Genomic DNA, 18979 nt, shown 5'->3' on the forward strand with positions numbered 1-18979 from the left:
TGCCTTGGTGGTTTAGTAGCTCAAGAGCCGCGATCGGGTGTCAACTGGGAGTATATCCTTGGTGGAGGTCTAACGTGGACTAAGGATGTCACTCATGCCATCGATAACACATGATAAAAATCCCTTGTGCCGAGTTTGTCTCTATACCTTATTTATGTTTCCGCATTTATATTCTTGCAATTTACCTTGCTAGAGTAGGTTGCAATCCTCTTGAGCGGTAGAGTAGATACACTAGATAAATCTAGAGTATATTTAGATAGAAATTGAGCTAGGTTTATTTTGTGAAATTTTTAGAGCCAATTTAGTTTAGGTTTTTAAGACGTACTTAATTCATCCATTTCTTAGGCGTCACCGATCCCTACAGCTGGGAGGCATGCTCTGGAGACGGGTTTGGTGAAGAGAATTGGCGATGACACTAGCATTTCTTGTTGGCAAGACCGCTGGATCCTGGGCTCTGCAACACTCCGTCCAATGGGGCGTATATCTGATACTGGGTCGAAGTTGGTAGCTGATCTTATTGATCCGGATACGAAGACCTGGAACATTGAGGTCCCTGCATGCTCAGTTTCTACCACCAGATGTACTTGCAATCACTAACATACCTTTGAGAAGAACTGGTGGTGAGGTTTTTGAGGCTTGGGGACATGAAAGGAATGACATTACTCTATTCAGTCTGCGTACCGTGCTATCATAACTCAAAACGAGCGTTCAGCTCTAGAGGAAGGGGTGGTACTGGAAACTTCATTGAGTGAAGAGGAGATGTGGAAGAAACTATGGGAATTACATGTTGTGCCAAAGGTCAGGGTTTTTTGGTGGTGAGTGATGCGTGGCATCTTGCCGGATGCTGAAACTCTGCACCACTGAAATGTGAAGGAACAGCCTTGTGCGATGTGTGTCTCGCTATTAATGAAGATCTAATGCATGCATTGATACATTGCTCACATGCACAAAGATTCTGGGAGGCAGCTAAGGAATGTTTCAACTTGAGACTACCGTGCTTGCACCGGAGGTCTTGGGCAACAGATATATTGTGTGATGGAGTTATACAGGAGAAAGATTGAACAATCATCATCGCCATTATGCATGCTACCTAGACGTCTCGCAACAAGTGGACTCATGAACATGAGGTCTTGAATCCTGTCCAAGCTATGCTACATGTGAAGGAAACCCTCGGCACTCTTGGAGCTCTCGTGCGATCCTGCTAGAGGGGGTGGTTCTGCAGCGCCCTACCCGTGGTTGCCTCCGTACCTAGGTTGGATAAAAATCAACTCAGATGGAGCAATAGCGATGGAAGGAGGAAAAGCAAGAACTGAAAAAGCCGCACGATCGGCCACTGCGTTCATGGGAACTTGGCGAGTACCATCTACTGCCATTGATGATCCTCTGTTTATTGAGGCCTTGGCTTTCAGAGATGGAATGGAGTTTTGCGGCTTCATGTGGATTAATAAAGCTCTGTTAATTTAACAGAGTCTGGTTTAAAGCTCTGAACTTCCCAGAAAAAAAACTAATCACACCTGTTCTATTAGAGCTTGATGGGGGTAGCGGCCCTTGTTTGCCGCTTTGGGCTTTTGGCCCAATTTCTCCTCAAGAACTCTCTCAATCCGTACTGTGCTGTTGTACCTCTATCAATAGCATCCTCTTGCTTCTTCCATGGAGATGGAGCCGGGCTGCCGCTCCTCTTCCTCCAAGCAGCTCTGACTAGTTAGTACCTGGGATTCCAGCAGGGATGGCGCTGCAAGCCCAGCAACTACCCTCCTTCTCCTTGGCTTCCCCGACACTCCGGACCCTTGGCCTTTCCTGCACCCTCAAATCCTTCTCCAAATGCTTCCTCCGTTCCTATTCCCATTTACAGACCCCGTGGCGGCGAAACCATCCACTCGCCTACCCTCCACTACGTTTCTCGGACCAACATGGAAAGGAAGATGACGACGACTGGGAGCAGGCGGAGGGAAGTTGGGGCTCACCCGCCCGAGCTCACCTCTACGGCGCCCGGGAGGATAGGGATGATGGCAGCGGCGGGGGGAGCCCGCGCCACGGCGAAGCCGCGGAGGAAAAGGAGCTCCAAGAATCCAAAGTCGAGGACGAGGATGGTGGGGAGGTAGGCGAGTGGGACCCGCCTTTCAGCCCCTTCCGAGGGCAGCGTGAGCAGCGGTATGACCAAGAGGAGGATTCGGACGACGACGAGAATGGAGGAGGATGCGAGTGGCTGGACCCAAGCTTCTTCTTGCGAAGCCAGCAAGGGGTAAGCGACGTTTGCACCACCACCACGGCTGCCATGGAACAAATCCTCGCCTTCGCCAGGAACCCCGCGGTGGACGGCCCGGGATTTGCCGAGTTCTTGGCTGGTTACACCGGGGGATCCTTCAGCGAGGGAGAGTGCGTGGAACCGATGAGGAGAATGGGGGAGGAGGGGCTGCCATTGGGCTGTGTACACCTGTTCCGGTGGATGCGGGAGCAGGAGACGCTGCTAGTGCCAGTGTCGCCACAGGCGTGGTTGGTGGCTATTGTTGCGCTTGGGCGAATGGGGATGGCTGATGAGATCTTGGAGATTGTAGCAGGTTTGCCACCGGAGAGGCAGTTCCGCGAAGCGGTCCTTTACAATTCCGCGATATCTGCTGTTGCCTACCGCGGGAGGTGAGCATTGTCTAGTGCAAAATTTAGTGAACTTTCGAGGAAAATTGATAGTTAAAGTTTATCAACACATGTTCTGTGGATTTGGTAATCACACAAGAAGATTTGTGAGCCATAAATGCATTTAGCTGTGGAAATTTTTCTATCCTTTTTAATTTGTGTTTGTTATCAAAATGAGCGAATGGCATTTTAACTGGAGCATTGTTGTCAAATTTTTAAAAAAGTTTTGGAAGTTAAGGGTGAAGTAATGTATTGAGTTGATAGAGAGGGAGAGAAGCTTGCTTGGGGAAAAAATTAGGGAGAAATATCTTTTTTTTAAAAAAAAATTAAGCGGGAGCGCTGCTATACCATTTAAGAAGGAAGCATGCGAGTTTTACAATAAGGATATTACATAAGAGGGAATAAATCTCAGTTGTACTCATTATTGGAACCTACCATGTGCCACTCTGTGCAAGGCAATTTCTTCCTTGATAAGGCCAAAGACCTGTGCTGGTTGTAGCTATCGGTTGTCGAATGTCCTTCAGTTCCGCTTCTTTCAGATGTTCCATGCTGTGTACATAATTATCACTGCAGTAGTTCTGCGCTGGTCCTTTGATAGTGGAGCAAGGGCTTGTGTCCACCAATCTGCCACGGTGATATCATGGTTGTCCGGCATGGGAACTGCATTGCCTGTCCAGCCGCTCACCTTGCTCCAGACTTCTTTGGCGAAGGAACAATGTAGACACAAATGTGCTGCTGTTTCCTGCTCCTCGTCACAAGGAGAAATATTTTACATTCATGATAGAAGAATCACCAAATTTAAAGATAAGTAAAGCTTGATCTGAGAAATGATACATAAGCCTAAGATCAGTACAAATAATAGGCGTATGCTCACTTCATAGTTCAGAATTTGATCTTGACCTTTATTTACTATCGTGCTTCAGAGAAAAGAATGTCGATGATGGAATGTCCTAATGTCTTTTTTGGCCCTTCAGTCTCCATGACGCAAAACTGTTTTTCTCTTGCTTGTTAAGTCCATCTGAGTAGTAGGGGTAATATTTAGGTATTTTTGGTGTATTCTACAAACAAGCATTATGTGTTAGTAATTTCTTGTGCATTTCTGTACATTGGATGCGAAATTGAATAGCTAGGAAAAACGCGATGGTAAAGTTCAGATTGGTATTTTTTTACAATCAACAGGGTATGCAAGTAATTTTGATTTATTTCACTCTTTCTGTTCATGTAGAATCTGAACAATATGGACAAATATATAACTGGAGGTAACAATCTGCATGCACAAACATTGTTTAATGACTAGTTTGTAAAGATTCAAGCACTCCTAGTGCTTCCACTTCAGATCAAGTAGGTGAATACATTTGTAACTAAAGATGAATAGCAGTTATAGATAATGTGCCACATTTCTTTGTATTTGTAAGTTGATATTCAATTCGATGAGCATCTTTCTACTTTTCTTCAGGTATGATATTGCCTGGGAAATATTTGAGCTTATGGAAAAGAACAATGTGCAACCTGATCACAGGACGTCCTCAGTCATGCTTAATGTTATGAAGAAGAGTAAGGCATCTGCCAAGGATGCATGGCAGTTTTTCCAACGGATGAACAGAAAAGGAGTCAACTGGAGCTTGGATGTTGCTGCTGCTCTGATAAATATCTTTTGTTGTGGGGGACTGAAAAAGGAAGCTCTGATCATCCAGTCAGAAATGGAGAAGAGGGGAATTGCATCGAACATAAGCATATATAACACACTAATGAAGGCATACTGCAAATCCAACCAAATTGAAGAAGCCGAGGGGCTCTTTGTTGAGATGAAAGAAAAAGGTTTGCAAGCAACAACATCAACTTATGATATCCTTATGGATGCTTATGGTAGAAGATTGCAGCCTGAAGTTGTTGAGTTGTTACTTCTGGAGATGCAAGATTTAGGACTAAGACCAAGTACTAGATCATACAATTGTCTCATAAACGCCTATGGGCGGCAGAAGAAAATGAGTGAAAAGGCTGAAGATGCTTTCCTGAGGATGAAGACAGACGGCATTAAGCCATTATCTTCTTCATACACTGCATTACTTTGTGCATATGCAGTTAATGGACTGAATGAAAAAGCTCATACCATATATATGGATATGAAAAGAGAAGGACTTAAACCCACCTTGGAAACCTATACAGCTTTGCTTGACACTCTTAGGAGAGCTGGCGACACAGAGAAGCTAATGGAGACATGGAAATCAATGATCGATGAAAAGGTTGGGGGGACTAGGATCACATTTCACATGGTACTCGATTGTTTAGCGAAACATGGGTTGTATCTTCAGGCAAGGGATGTTATATATGAATTTGGAAAGATTGGTTTAAAGCCTACTGTCATGACATGCAACATTTTGATGAATGCTTATGGAAGGGGAGGACAGCATTACAAAATGCCTCAACTCTTGAAAGAGATGATTGTTCTGGAACTAAAACCAGACTCCATTACATACTGTTGGTGTGTATATGTAAATATATCATAGTGTAGGGACTAATATGTAAGAAGGTAGTGAGATAAAAGTATACTAGAGAAAGAGATTGTGGGTGATCGATCCAGAAATATCTACATGGTATCCGAGCCAGGTTCGCTACAGTAGTGAGGAAGACAATCGGTGGTCGGCGGCGCGGAGCTGCTGCAACGGTGGTACGGCGCTGAGCAGAAGAGGGAGGCAGCTCAGTATTGCAGTAGTGCGTGTGGGCGCGCCCAGTGGAGCTCTCAGATCAGGAGGTGCTCGCAGTTTAGTGGTGGTTGATTTGGTCGCATAATTCAAAGGAGCCGAGCTTGAGTAGCAGCTTTCACATCTGCGGAAGAAGCAGCAGCAGAAGTAGTTCTCTTGGCAGGCTAAGCTGCTCCTGTTGAGGCAACCATCAGCCAGCACGTGTGTGGCAAAGAGGTGATTCGGTTTGAAGGAAGCACTAGCAGGTGGCGCACTGAGTAGAGGGGCGTGTGATTTGAGGAACTGGGAAGCCTGATTTGTGGTGGCTGAGAGAGAGATTGAGGGGAGTGGTGTTCAGATTGGAGGATTGGAGGTGGTTGTGAAACTCTGTGTGGTGCTGTTGGGCTACAAAGGAGCAGAGAGGAAGTGGTGCTGTGAGTGGCAGTGAAGTGCTTGTTTGTGTGTGGGGCTGCAATCGAAAGAAAAGGAGCAAGTTGCTAGTGGTTGTTTGACAGAGCACGAAGGCAGGTGCTGCTGTTTTGCTCTATCGCTACAGTATGGGAGAAAATCAGGGAATTGAGCAAGTTCTTGGGAAACTTGTTGAACTGCTTACTGCGAAAAAGAATGAGGTCTCATCCTCAGGTAGGGAAATTGTGCCCTACGCAGATACAATTCAGAAATTAGAATTGATGCCAAATGATATCAAATTGGAGGGCATCAAGAATTATCTGGCTTGGTCTAGGAGGGCATTGTTGTTGTTGAAGGCAAAAAAACTTGAGGGTTTTGTCAATGGAGAGATGATTGAACCTGAAGATAAATCAAGTAATGAATGGAAAGCTTGGGATGCTACTAATTCTTTGGTGGTTGCATGGCTATTAAGCTCGATGTCACCGACTATTGCTGGATCAGTGGATACTATTGTGAGTGCTTCAGGGGTATGGCAGGCTCTATCTGAGATGTATTCAGGCATTGGGAATGTGATGTTATTAGCTGATACAGATGACAGAATACACCATCTGAAGCAGGGGGAGCTGTCTTTGATGAAGTATGTTGCAGAGTTGAAGCGTTTGTGGGCTGATTTAGATCACTATGATCCTATTGAGTTGCCACATCCCGAGTGTGTGGCATGGGTGAAGAAGTGGATAGAGAAAAAAAGAGTTCTTCAGTTCCTAAGAGGTCTAGGCTCAGAATTTGAGGCAAGACGTGCTGCCATGTTTCACCAATCCAACCTTCCTAGCCTAGAGGAAGCCATAGCTGCTATGGCACAGGAGGAGACTAGACTTGAGGTAATGAAAGGTAATTCTTCACCTCCACCCCGTCCAGCTTTTATGGTGACAGAATCCCAGGAGACTAGGACATGCTATAACTGTGGTGAGAAGGGTCATTTGAGTCGTGATTGTCGCCAACCTTTCAAGCCTAACCGTGGAAGAGGAAGAGGCAGTGATAGAGGTGGACGAAGGGGTGGTGTGAGCCGTGGTGGAGGAAGAGGTTATAAAGCTAATCTTGCTATGACCGAGGAAAGTGAATCTAACCTAGTCATGATCCCAGCTGCTGAGTTAGAAGAATTGAGGAAGCTAAAGAAGAATAAGGAAAATTCAAGATCAAATGATCAAGGGACAACGACTTCAAATTCAGATTGGATATTAGATTCGGGGGCATCCAGGCATGTCACAGGTACATCAAGTGAATTTGCATCCTATATACCATACTCATATTCTCATAGTGAGACAATCCAGACTGCTGATGGAACATCTCGACCTATCAGAGGTGTGGGTATGGTGCAATGTACACCATCTATTACATTGTCATCCGTATTATATGTTCCATCTTTTCCAGTAAATCTAGTTTCAATAAGCTCATTGATTGATCAGATGGATTGTTGTGTTTCTCTTGATCGTGAAAATTGTTTAATTCAGGAAAGGAAGACGGGAAGAAGGCTTGGGACTGGAGTTCGACATAATGGACTCTGGTATCTTGACAGGAGCAAGACAGATGAAATTATATGTCTTGCTCTGTCAGCTATTGCAAGTGAAGAGGAGATTAAGGTAATGCTTTTACACTGTCGACTGGGACATATATCTTTTGATATTATGAGTAAGGTATTTCCTAATGAAATGTGTAAGGTGGACAAACGTAAATTGATATGTGATGCATGTGAGTTTGGGAAGCACACAAGAACCTCTTATGTGAGCAGGGGGTTGCGAAATGTGGCACCATTTATATTAATCCACTCTGATGTGTGGACCTCTCCTGTAGTCTCTGTTAGTGGAGCGAAATACTTTGTCACATTTATTGATTGCCACTCTCGTATGACATGGCTATACCTTATGAAACATAAAAGTGAGGTACTTGAATGCTTTAAGGACTTTTGTGCATGTGTGAAGAATCAATTCAATGCTCATGTTCAAATTATCAGAACTGATAATGGGACTGAGTATGTGAACAAGGAATTTGGAAGTTTCCTTTCTAAGAAAGGAATCTTACATCAAACTTCATGCCCTGATACGCCCTCACAAAATGGAGTAGCTGAAAGAAAGAATCGGCATCTCTTGGAGGTAGCCCGTTCACTCATGTATACTATGAATGTGCCTAAGTTCTTATGGAGTGAGGCAGTTATGACTGCTACCCATCTTATTAATCGCATGCCGTCAAGAGTGCTTGGGATGAAGACACCTTATGAGATGTTGTTTGGAAAAAATGAGTTTATTGTTTCACCAAAGGTGTTTGGATGCACTTGCTTTGTTAGGGATCATAGACCTTCAGTCGGAAAGTTGGATCCCCAAGCTGTCAAGTGCATCTTTGTGGGCTACTCATCTGGGCAGAAAGGGTACAAGTGTTGGAGTCCATCCGAACGTCGTATGTTTGTGAGCATGGATGTAACTTTCAGGGAATCTATTCCCTTTTATGGGGAAAAGACAGATTTGAGTTCTTTATTTGCTGATCTTGAATCTTCTAACATGCACGAGGTTAGTGTTGAGAAAGAGGAGGAAATGCTAGGGGCTAAAGATGAGGAGCAATCAAAGGAGAGGGGAGTTATGACTGGCTTGATCCCGTGTCCAACTGCCATGAGCAAGCCGGTACAGGAGGAAAGGGAGGCAAGATCACATGTGGGGGATAATCTACGAGTGTATACGAGAAGGAGGAAAGGAAACCTCAACCAACTCCCTCCTGATGGTAATGAGGTTGCGAATAATGAGAGGCAATTGCAAGTAGTGGAGCAGCACCAATCACAAGTAGATCAATTATTAGAGACAGGGGGAGAAGAAGTTGAATCCTCTATTGACCTGCCTATTGCCATAAGAAAGGGAACAAGAAGCACTGTAGGAAAGTCTCCAATAAGGTATGGCTTTGAGGATGCAAATAGTGATGGGGATGAGAATGACATAGACAACTATGTCTCATATGAGTCTTTATCTCCGGCTTACCGAGTTTTTGTGGCGTCACTACAATCAATGACAATACCAAAAGATTGGAGAGAAGCAAAACAAAATCCAAAGTGGAAGGAGGCCATGCTCGAGGAGCTAGCAGCACTTGAGAAGAACAAGACTTGGGATCTTGTTCCATTCCCTGTGGGTAAGAAGGTAGTTAGTTGCAAATGGGTTTACACGGTGAAACAAGACCCTAATGGAAAGATAGAGAGGTATAAGGCAAGATTGGTAGCAAAAGGGTATAGCCAGACTTATGGAATTGATTATGATGAGACATTTGCGCCGGTTGCAAAAATGAGCACGGTAAGAACACTAATCTCATGTGCATCTAATTTTGATTGGCCATTGTATCAATTGGATGTTAAGAATGCATTCTTACATGGAGATCTTCAAGAGGAAGTTTATATGGAGGTCCCACCGGGATTTGCTACTGATCAGACTAAGGGAAAAGTATTGAAATTGAAGAAGTCATTGTATGGTCTAAAGCAATCACCAAGAGCATGGTTTGATCGGCTCAGACGTGCAATGTGCAGTATGGGATACAGACAGTGTAATGGGGATCATACTGTGTTCTGTCGTCATTCTAGAAATCATATCACTATTCTTGTAGTCTATGTAGATGACATGATTATCACTGGTGATGACACTTTGGAGATGGCTCGGCTAAAGGATAATCTAAGCAAAGAGTTTGAAGTCAAGGATTTAGGCCAACTCCGTTACTTCCTGGGTATTGAGATAACAAGATCTCCTAGAGGGATTATTCTTTCACAACGAAAATATGCCCTGGATTTACTAAATGAGACAGGTATGCTTGGATGTCGTCCTGCTTCTACTCCTATGGAACAAAATCACAAGTTGAGCGCCATGTCCGGAGATCCAGTGGATAAAGATAGATATCAAAGACTTGTGGGTCGATTGATCTACTTGTGTCATACAAGGCCTGATATAACCTATGCAGTGAGTGTAGTAAGTCGATATATGCATGATCCTAGAAGTGAGCACCTAGATGCAGTCTACAGGATCTTGCGATATTTGAAAAGTAGTCCTGGCAAAGGACTATGGTTTAAGAGGAATAATCACCTTAATGTGGAAGGCTTTTGTGATGCCGACTGGGCTAGCTGTCCTGATGATAGAAGATCAACTTCTGGTTATTGTACTTTTGTTGGAGGAAATCTGGTGTCATGGAGAAGCAAAAAACAACCGGTGGTGTCTCGATCAACTGCAGAGGCAGAGTATAGAGCTATGTCTGTGTGCCTAGGTGAGATGTTATGGATAAGAAACTTATTATCTGAATTGAAGCTATCGGAAGGGGTTTTGAAGCTTTGGTGTGATAATAAATCGGCGATCAATATTGCAAATAATCCAGTTCAGCATGATAGAACCAAGCATGTGGAGATCGATCGCTTCTTCATCAAGGAACGATTGGATGATGGAACACTTAAACTAAGTTATGTGGCTTCAGGTGGTCAAGTAGCAGATTGTCTAACAAAAGGCTTAGGAGTTAAAGAATGTGTATTAGCTTGTAGCAAGATGGGGATGATAAATATATATCGCCCATCTTGAGGGGGAGTGTTGGTGTGTATATGTAAATATATCATAGTGTAGGGACTAATATGTAAGAAGGTAGTGAGATAAAAGTATACTAGAGAAAGAGATTGTGGGTGATCGATCCAGAAATATCTACACATACAGTACAATGATATATGCATATGCCCGTGTTCGTGACTTTTCGAGGGCATTCTATTACCACAAGCAGATGGTTCGAAGTGGGCAAGTACCTGACTCTAGGTCGTATAGAAAGTTGTTGAATACTTTGGATGTGAAGGCTGCAAGAAAGAACATAAAGGATAAGAGTGCCATACAAGGGATCATAAAAAGCAAGTCTGGTTTAAAAACTAGGAAGGAAAAGAAAGATGAGTTTTGGAAGAATAGAAAAAAAGGGTCTATGCTGAATCTGGCTTATGGGCGCCAGAGAAAAAGATTTTTGTGATTTTTATCTTCAGTTCACATTCAATTGTATTCAAGATTTGCATCCCTATTTCACTCCCTTGCATTTTCATTCTCTTGAAATGTTCAAGTTGGTGATTACTGGGTTATAGGCCTACATTTTTTTTTTTATCTATTTTCAGTAACCTGAATCAACTATAAGGTTTTGCGTTTTACATGGTTGGTCTCGGACACTATTCAGGTAAATGAACTTCATCCGTTTGTTATTTCTATCATAAAAGCAACACTTTTAAACAGGACAATTGATTATTTCCTACTACAACAATTGTGAAATGGCACTTCAAAAGTGAATACCATTGTAATCTTATTAAATAATGGATATCATCAAAGTGAATAGGTGAGTCTTGAGTGAGAGCTGCAAAGCTGCCTTCAGGGGTGAGTAAGGCGAACAAATTATGCTTCTTTCTGTACATCATCAATCGATGTCTCACAAGAGAAGAATTCGTCCAAGAAAGTCTTTTTGTTGGGTAGGTTACTCAGTTTCGGTTTCTGTTCAGGTTGAGGTGCCCAGAGTTCAGCCAAAGCTTAGTGAGCCCTTCCTGGGGTTCACCAAGACCGACGAGGTATGGAACTCCAAGCCCTGCATGATTGGCCTCATTGGCACTTTCACTGCATAAACCTTCCTAAAGATATAATGATTCAAGTGTTCTTTTTTTCAGTCATGTGCTTGAGTTTCTAAAGGTTTTGTTTCAGGTCCTGAACAAAGGCATTCTTCAGATGATTGAAGTGGTGGTGGGCAAGGGTCTTGACCTTCCTCTTTAATAATTATGTTTTGTACTATCATATACTCCCTCTAATCACAGATACATGATGTTTTAGATAAGATCCGATCATACTTTTAAAACTTGATCATCAATAACTTTTGAAATATTTAGTTTCAAAATATGAAAATTATATGTGTGGGTTTGTCTTCAAAAATAATTTCATAATATCATATACTTATTGGATTGTATAAATATATTTTAGTTGAAAATAGTAGTAAAAGGTATGCCTCGGAGATTATACTGTATCTAAAATGTTAGGTATTTTTGATTGGAGGGAGGACAAGAGATTGTTGAGACATGAATTGTGCAGTGGAATCCCGATTTGCTGCTCTATGTTAGCCGGAAAGGAGATTTCACTTGAGCTTCTTCCTGAATCTGCTGCTGCTGCTGCAGTGGGATTGATGAGCCGAGAAGGATGGGGCAGAAAGAGCACACGCTGCTGCCATTGCCTGGGATTCTTCTTTCCACGCCCTGCCTGGCAATGTCTTCTTCCCTTGGGTTAATTTCCTCACTTTGGCCACAAGTGGTTTTGCCAGCCGAGTTGGCTCCAAGTGGATAGCATCAATCAGACGTGGCCGCACTGGGGTCACACAAGCCCCTGGAAGACTGGCACCTGAGCTCAAGGGGCCTCCTTTAAACGGATAACTAATAAGAAACTGGTCCACTAAACTTTTAGTTGCATTCGATTTAGTAAGGAACTGAAAAGCTAAACTTTTGTATTTTGCATAAAACACAAAATGTGGGCCCAATGAAGTTGAAAATACCCCATCATAAACAGGAGTGTGATGAGTTCACAAAACACCTCAAACAAAAAATTTACGCAGTGGATCATGATTGGTTGAGGTAAGAACCATTTTGTCTTTGGATGAAATCAAAATTGGTATTTCGCTGGAACAAATTTATCACAGTCTTTTTAACTAATCATTGAAGGACTGAGATCACGGCCTAAGGAGGTGAATATGCTTTTTTCTAATTTTTCTCAAACATGCTAAAACTTCATCTTAATAAAGATTACAAAATTAAAGCTACTACAAGACAAGCTATAAGATGCAATCCTATATGAGATAAACATAACTAATATTTACACTAAGCAATATATGAACTTGCAATAAAATAAGGAAATAAGCAAAACAACCAAAGGCGAAGACAAGTCATCGTTGTTCCCGAAGTTCGGATCATTGAGGTGATCCTACGTCTCTATTGAGTGGCTTGATCATACTTGAGCTGAATCTCTTTCAACCATTTTGCTCCTGAGATTGCACAATACACTCATCGACTTCCTTGTGGTATTTCTTTCCATGAGGAGGTGAAATCCGGCCTTTACAATCCTTCTCACGATGCACGACAAATGAGTTGGTGGCTCGTGAGCAACTACCAGCCATCTAGGAGTCCTCAATCTCCTAGAGAAACAAATGCAAGCAAAGAAGTTCGGAGATGAACCCTAGTGCTCAAAGATTAACTCTTTTCTTTCTAGCACTCAATATCTCTTTTCAAATCTTTCTAAAGATGAATCACTTTCTAGGGAGAGATATGGGCTTTTGCTTCAGATGTGTGTTCATATTCTAAATGGGTAAGGGTTAGAAGTGGAGAGGGGAAGGGGTTATAAATAGCCCCTTCAAAAACTAGTTGTTGGACATCTTTTTAGCCCACATCGGAACTTTCAATCCGCACAATCGGAACATCCGATATATACAAAATAACAGCATTGAACTTCATTTCCCAAACTAGAACTAGTAAATTTAACACAATGGAACATCCAATCCAGAAATTAAATTGAATATGAGAGTCCTATGTTCACGAAAACCGGATGTTCCGACCCTGATCGGAACTTCCGATCCAAATATCAAATCATCCGATATATGATATTTAATTCAAACTTGAGAACTCTAAGTTGGTAGAAACTGGAGGTTCCGACCTTGATCGGAACTTCCAATGTTAATTAAAATAGCAACCCAAGAACCCAGAGTTCTCAAATTTCAGACTATCTGAATTGATCGGAACTTCCAATATACACATTGGAACTTCCAATTTCACTAAGAAGCATTTGACTCGGTGTCCATGTTGTGAACCGTGTGTATCTCTCTAAACTGAGTGTAGATCATTTTGAGCACTAAGTTTATGAAAAAACTACTATATTGCACCCTTTTAATAGTATGGTAGTTCTATACTCAATTCAAAAACAAAAAAGAGTAGTTTGTAAAGGTAAAACCATTTGCCATCTTCTTTCTTCAATTTTTGGGGGTCGCCAACGTCATGATGCTTTCATCAATGGGATTTTCACCTATTCAAATACTTATTGAATACATTAGTCTCTTAATTGCTTTTCGTCAATCATCAAAAGTTACATAGAGGGTCTAGATGCACTTTTAATTATGTAAAATAGTCCAAGATGTATTAAATCTAGAATAAACAAACAGGGATCGGGTGGATTTTGTGAGGTGGGGCGACTGTTGATGCACGTTAAACACTATAATTCACCCTTCAATAATGGCACATAACTACGGTAAAAGCCAAGCTCTATACATTCTAGTCGCACTAACACTCACTTTTCAACTAGTTTTTGGTGCATCAACTTATTTTCTAGGAAATACTAAAAAGATGAATAAATAGGCACCACAAAAGATCTGGGTGAAAACCGCTCACAAGCTATTCGGCCAGCTAGACAGATTCAGTAGTGATCGCCAAGGGTTTTTAGGCTGCAAAACCCTGGGCCGAATAGCTGAATGACTCCTGCAAATTCGGTCGACATATTTTAGTTGTTTGCCTAGGGTAACCTGCGGTTAAACAGCTTGACAGACCTAGACGAGCTTGTTGGTCATTTGCCCCGGAACAATGAGACGGTTTAGGTGGGGGGGGGGGGTTGATTGAGATCCAACACTAGGACGGGCGCTGCCAATGCTAGACCAACTGAGGGGAGGCCATAGCCACCTTGGCTACCCAAAGGAGGAGGCCGCCCAGCTCCTACCCCTTTTGGTCGAGGAAGGCCCCAGAGGGTAGGCTGCCTGGCCCAAGGTCTACACCGACCAAAAAGGGCCTAAAAAGCACAAAAATATTTTTTGCTTTTGTCATATGTGTATATGAATGATATTCATGATGACTTGAGAGTTTTTATTGTTCGGTGACACATTTCTGCCGCACGAACCCCAATCAGCTAGCCTCCCAATCGAATTCCATGTTCGCACGGTCCGACAACAACAACTTGCCATATGAAATGTGATTCGGTTGAATGAGGGTTTGGTTGACAGAACACGTGCTCGGCCACACAAAATCAAGCAACGACATGTCCAAAGGTGTTGGCCCGTGCCAAACTCGTGTTTGGGCCCAGCTAGCTCGAGGGTTTAGAGACAGATAGTGTACATCATTGTGTCAATGGTGCATGCTAGTGGGTCACCTACGCTTAGAATATCTTTAGGGCTATGATTGGTAGTATAAAACTACTATATACAGGTGTCCTATACATATACAAATCCCCTAGGGTTCCCTATTTTCTCGGAGCATACGCCCATGCGTGAGAAAGGAATCCTTAAACGTATGGAAACTGCACACATGTACCAGGGTATCTCGTAAACAAGGAAGTCTATCTTAGAGATGGCAGCCAAACCTGTGGGTTTAGGTCCATATGGGTTTTGCACCCAGTGGGTATGAGTTCTGGTTCTAAATTCCGCCCATGGGTCTGGCGGGTTGGGTACTCAACTTCTAGTGGGTGCGGACGTGAGTTTGGAATTTCCCCTGTGGGTGAACCGTGGGCCCCCAAAAATATATGTTCCCATGATCCAGGCACCTAGCGTCTCAGCGGCCCAGGCCAACTGAGTAACATGAAACCCTAGCTCATAAGCGGATAAGCCACCAGCCATACACCCACACTCGGCCAAGCCATTGCCCCAATCCCCGCTGTCGCCTCGGCAGTCGCCTCCATCCACCTTGCCAGATGCCGGCTTGCCGCTTGGGCCTTAGGGGCTCGCCGTCGTAGGCCATTCAGCCTCTCCATCCATGGTTGCACACGTCCCCTTCAGCTTCGCACCCTCGCTGTCTTGTCCAGGCTCCACACCGGCGCACCATGGCGCTAGCCCTTTGGCCACGTCATTGATAGTTTGCGTCGCTGGCCAGCCCCTCCGGCCACTAGGCCCATTGTCCCATCCACGAATCCATGCCACCATGTCGCCCCTTCAGCCTCTATAGCTCCGCACTCAGATCTGCTACCGAGGTGCTTAGATCTGCCGGCCTCCTCGGCTTCTTCTTTGCCGTTCATCCGCCTCTAGACCAAGGCCATCGAGAGCGTGTAGGTTGCTACCTTTCCCAAGCAGAGGAGCAACCCTTCATGCGCTAGGAGAACACCATCATCCAGACTTGCTTCATCGACTCGTTGCTACCTACGGCCTCGCGTTTAGCTGTAATTAACCCAACCTTTTGAAGTTCAGTGGTAATACAAGTTGAATCTATAATTAGGTGATTTGTGTATCAAACTGTCAATTTGGGTACTTCGTTGGACATTGGTGTGTTCCTACTTAGTATTTTTGTGCTGCAATCTCCCAATAGACATAGTGATACATTGTTGATTTTCATGGTGGCACTTAGATACATTGTTGTTGTATATCCATTATTGATATTGTCCTCATTTGAGTCTATTTACATTATCCAAAATGATCCTCTGAGTGTCAGATTATGCATGGTTGGATGCAAGTTCAAATCAAAAGTCTTATAACACAAATTATCACAGGTTTAGAGGTGAGATTTATGGTGCTAAGGATATGGTCATTACATTCTTGTTCTTTAGGAATTTTGTGTTGAATTCCACATGGGGAGAAACTTGCACATGAAGGTCTGAAAGACATTTCAATTGTTAGGATTTGGTTTGGATTGTTTTAGAGAGAAATGAAGATTCTAGGACATGGGTTACTGAAGTACTTTTTTTGCATGTTTCTCTTGTTTTGGGCTCTTTTATCTGTTAAGGTATGGAACTTCTATGTAATATGTCTGTTAAGTTCCTAGTTGCCATCTATTTTATTGCATGTTGTTTGAGCCTTTTTTTTGTCTATTAAGTACTCATATGTGTGTTATCAATCTGAAACTTCTACATGTGATCAGTCTGTTTGAGTTCAAAGTTGCCATGCATTTTTCTGGTGTTGTTTTGTCCCCTTTTTTATTAAGTACTCAGATTTGCGTAATCAGTCTAAAACTTCTGCATGTAATTGTAGCGTTGTGTTGTATACAACCATGCACAATCTATGGGTACTTGTTGCCATTCTATACATCTAATTACAGCATTGTGTTGTAGTCTTGTAGAAACATGTTGTTCTTAGTAGCTCATGTAATTGCAGGAATGTCGGCTTTGGGAACTAGTGGGTCACAGGCTGCAGGTGCATCTACTCCATTTGCTACATCTACACATACTCCATCCTTTGGTGCTCCAGCTGCACCGTCATCAGGTGCTACACCTACACCATCACAAGACACACAAGGTATTGATGTGGTGGTGGTAGATGGTGATGATGTAGGTGGTAGGAATAAGAGAAAGCTAAAATCTGTTGTGTGGGAAGAATTCAAAAGACTAACAGTAGAGGACAAATAGAAAGTTGAATGCAATTGGTGTCATAAAATGCTAGGAGTGGAGACAAAAAATGGTACCAATCACTTGCATGGCTGCCTTTCAATTTGTGAGTCTCAACAAGTTAGGAAAGGCTTAAAACAATCCACTTTGAAGTTATCAAAAAACATATTTCTCTATAACACCTAACATAAGAGAGTCAAGAGGCAACTTATCTTGCAAGGAAAGAACTTGCACTAATGATATGTGTCCATGGATACCCACTTTCTATGGTTGACCATGCCGGCTTTCGAAAGTTTTGTGCTATAATGTAGCCATTGTTTAAGGCAGTGTCCAGAAACACAATTAGGAAGGATATATTGGATATGTATGAAGTGCAAAAGCTATCTATGGTGAAGTGCTTTCAACAGTGCCAATCTCATATTGTTGTCACAACAGATATGTGGATAGCGAATCATCAAAAGAAATGGTACATGTTAGTGACTACACTTCATATTGATGATGATTGGAAGCTAAAAAGCTTCCTTTTGAGGTAATAATGAACTGATTCAGCTTATGTAATCATTCTAAATTGATATCTCATCGTGCCAGCCCCATATATAGGTGAAGTTATAAGCGTGGGCGGATCCACCGAGGAGGCTGGGGGGGGGGCTTGAGCTCCCTATCCCCGGTCACACTTGAGAGCCCCTCAAGCCCCCCCCCCCCCCGCCCTACAATTTTTGGACATGAAAGAGGAAGAAGAGAAGAAGAGGAGGGAAAGGAGGAAGAATAAGAGAAAAGAAGAGGATGGGAAGGAGGAAGAAGAAGAGGTTGAGCCCTTCCCCCCTAAAATTTTGCTTTGGATCTGCCACTGGTTATATCTAGAAGAATGGTATTTTATGATGTACTCATGGATTGGCATATGTAGAAGGTGTCAAGCGTTACTCTTGACAATTGCAGCAGCAATGATAATGTTATGGAAAAAATGCAAGATAATTTGCCTCTTGAATCTCTTATGTTAGGTGGTAGATTGTTGCATATGCGTTGTGCTGCACATATCTTGAATTTGATTATGAAAGATGGAATGTTTGTCATGGAGAAGGGCATTGAGAGGTTTCGTGAAAGTGTTGGTTATTGGTCGGCCACACTGAAAAGACATGAAATGTTCGAAAGAATGGTATCTAAGATGAACATTAAATATCAGAAAAGAATAGCTCTTGATTGTGAAACTAGATGGAACTCCACTTATCTTATGCTTAGCACTGCATTAGAGTACCAAGTAGTCTTTGATCACCTTGCACAACGTGAAAAATAATGTGCTACTTTTCGTCCAACAGAAGATGATTGGAAGTTTGCTAAGGAGCTTTGTGGTAGATTGAAGATGTTTTATGATATAACTGAGCTACTATCAGGCACTAGTTATGTTACAGCAAATACTTTCTCCCAAAATCTATGGTATTTATTTGGCTATTAGGAAATGACGAGCTAGTGATTTCAGAGATAGAACAAATGCCAAAATTGATGAAAGATAAATTTGATAAATATTGGACATATGTTCATGGTCTCATGGCAGTTGCTACAGTTTTGGATCCAAGATTTAAGCTACAATTAGTGAATTTTAGAAAGTAAGAGATTTTATGTATGATTTGGTGTTGGAGTACCAAGGTTCCATGGAGGGTGTTACAACAATAGATGGTGTTGGTGCTTCTAGTAGAGATCCTACACGGAGTTGGATTTATACTTGGATGAGCAACTGTTACCTAGAACACAAGAGTTGGACATCATTCACTGATGGCAGTATGCATGGATCAAGTATCCTACTTTGCGAAAGATTGCTCGAGATGTCATGGCAATTCCTATGACAACGGTAGTATCCGAGTCAGTTTTAGTACCCGTGGGAGGATCATTAGCCCATATCGGAGTAAACTTGCTCCAACAATGGTA

At 42.7% G+C, this 18979-nt stretch overlaps 2 protein-coding genes across 2 annotated transcripts; both read left to right on the forward strand.

Annotated features, from left to right (window-relative positions):
- Window positions 1-1576: 1576 nt before the first annotated feature.
- LOC133888840 (pentatricopeptide repeat-containing protein At5g50280, chloroplastic-like) lies at window positions 1577-10927 on the forward strand. Its single transcript, XM_062329213.1, has 3 exons — window positions 1577-2634; window positions 4088-5104; window positions 10427-10927. The coding sequence occupies exons 1-3, from the start codon at window positions 1727-1729 to the stop codon at window positions 10728-10730; spliced, it is 2229 nt and encodes a 742-aa protein (XP_062185197.1). The 5' UTR covers window positions 1577-1726; the 3' UTR covers window positions 10731-10927.
- LOC133888838 (uncharacterized) lies at window positions 5136-7363 on the forward strand. Its single transcript, XM_062329212.1, has 2 exons — window positions 5136-7079; window positions 7229-7363. Exons 1-2 carry the CDS (start codon window positions 5870-5872, stop codon window positions 7270-7272), a joined length of 1254 nt encoding a protein of 417 aa, XP_062185196.1. The 5' UTR covers window positions 5136-5869; the 3' UTR covers window positions 7273-7363.
- Window positions 10928-18979: the final 8052 nt, after the last annotated feature.

The sequence above is a fragment of the Phragmites australis genome, chromosome 13 (assembly GCF_958298935.1).
Source record: "Phragmites australis chromosome 13, lpPhrAust1.1, whole genome shotgun sequence".
NCBI classification, from domain to species: Eukaryota; Viridiplantae; Streptophyta; class Magnoliopsida; order Poales; family Poaceae; genus Phragmites; species Phragmites australis.

Excerpts from the sequence above, each read along its gene's own strand:
- LOC133888840 (XM_062329213.1), top strand. The coding sequence starts at position 1,727 with ATGGCGCTGCAAGCCCAGCAACTACCCTCCTTCTCCTTGGCTTCCCCG. Across the intron at positions 2,635-4,087 it reads GCTGTTGCCTACCGCGGGAG|GTATGATATTGCCTGGGAAA; the intron begins GTGAGCATTGTC and ends ACTTTTCTTCAG. Across the intron at positions 5,105-10,426 it reads CTAAAACCAGACTCCATTAC|ATACAGTACAATGATATATG; the intron begins ATACTGTTGGTG and ends AAATATCTACAC.
- LOC133888838 (XM_062329212.1), top strand. The coding sequence starts at position 5,870 with ATGGGAGAAAATCAGGGAATTGAGCAAGTTCTTGGGAAACTTGTTGAA. Across the intron at positions 7,080-7,228 it reads AACATCTCGACCTATCAGAG|GAAAGGAAGACGGGAAGAAG; the intron begins GTGTGGGTATGG and ends TGTTTAATTCAG.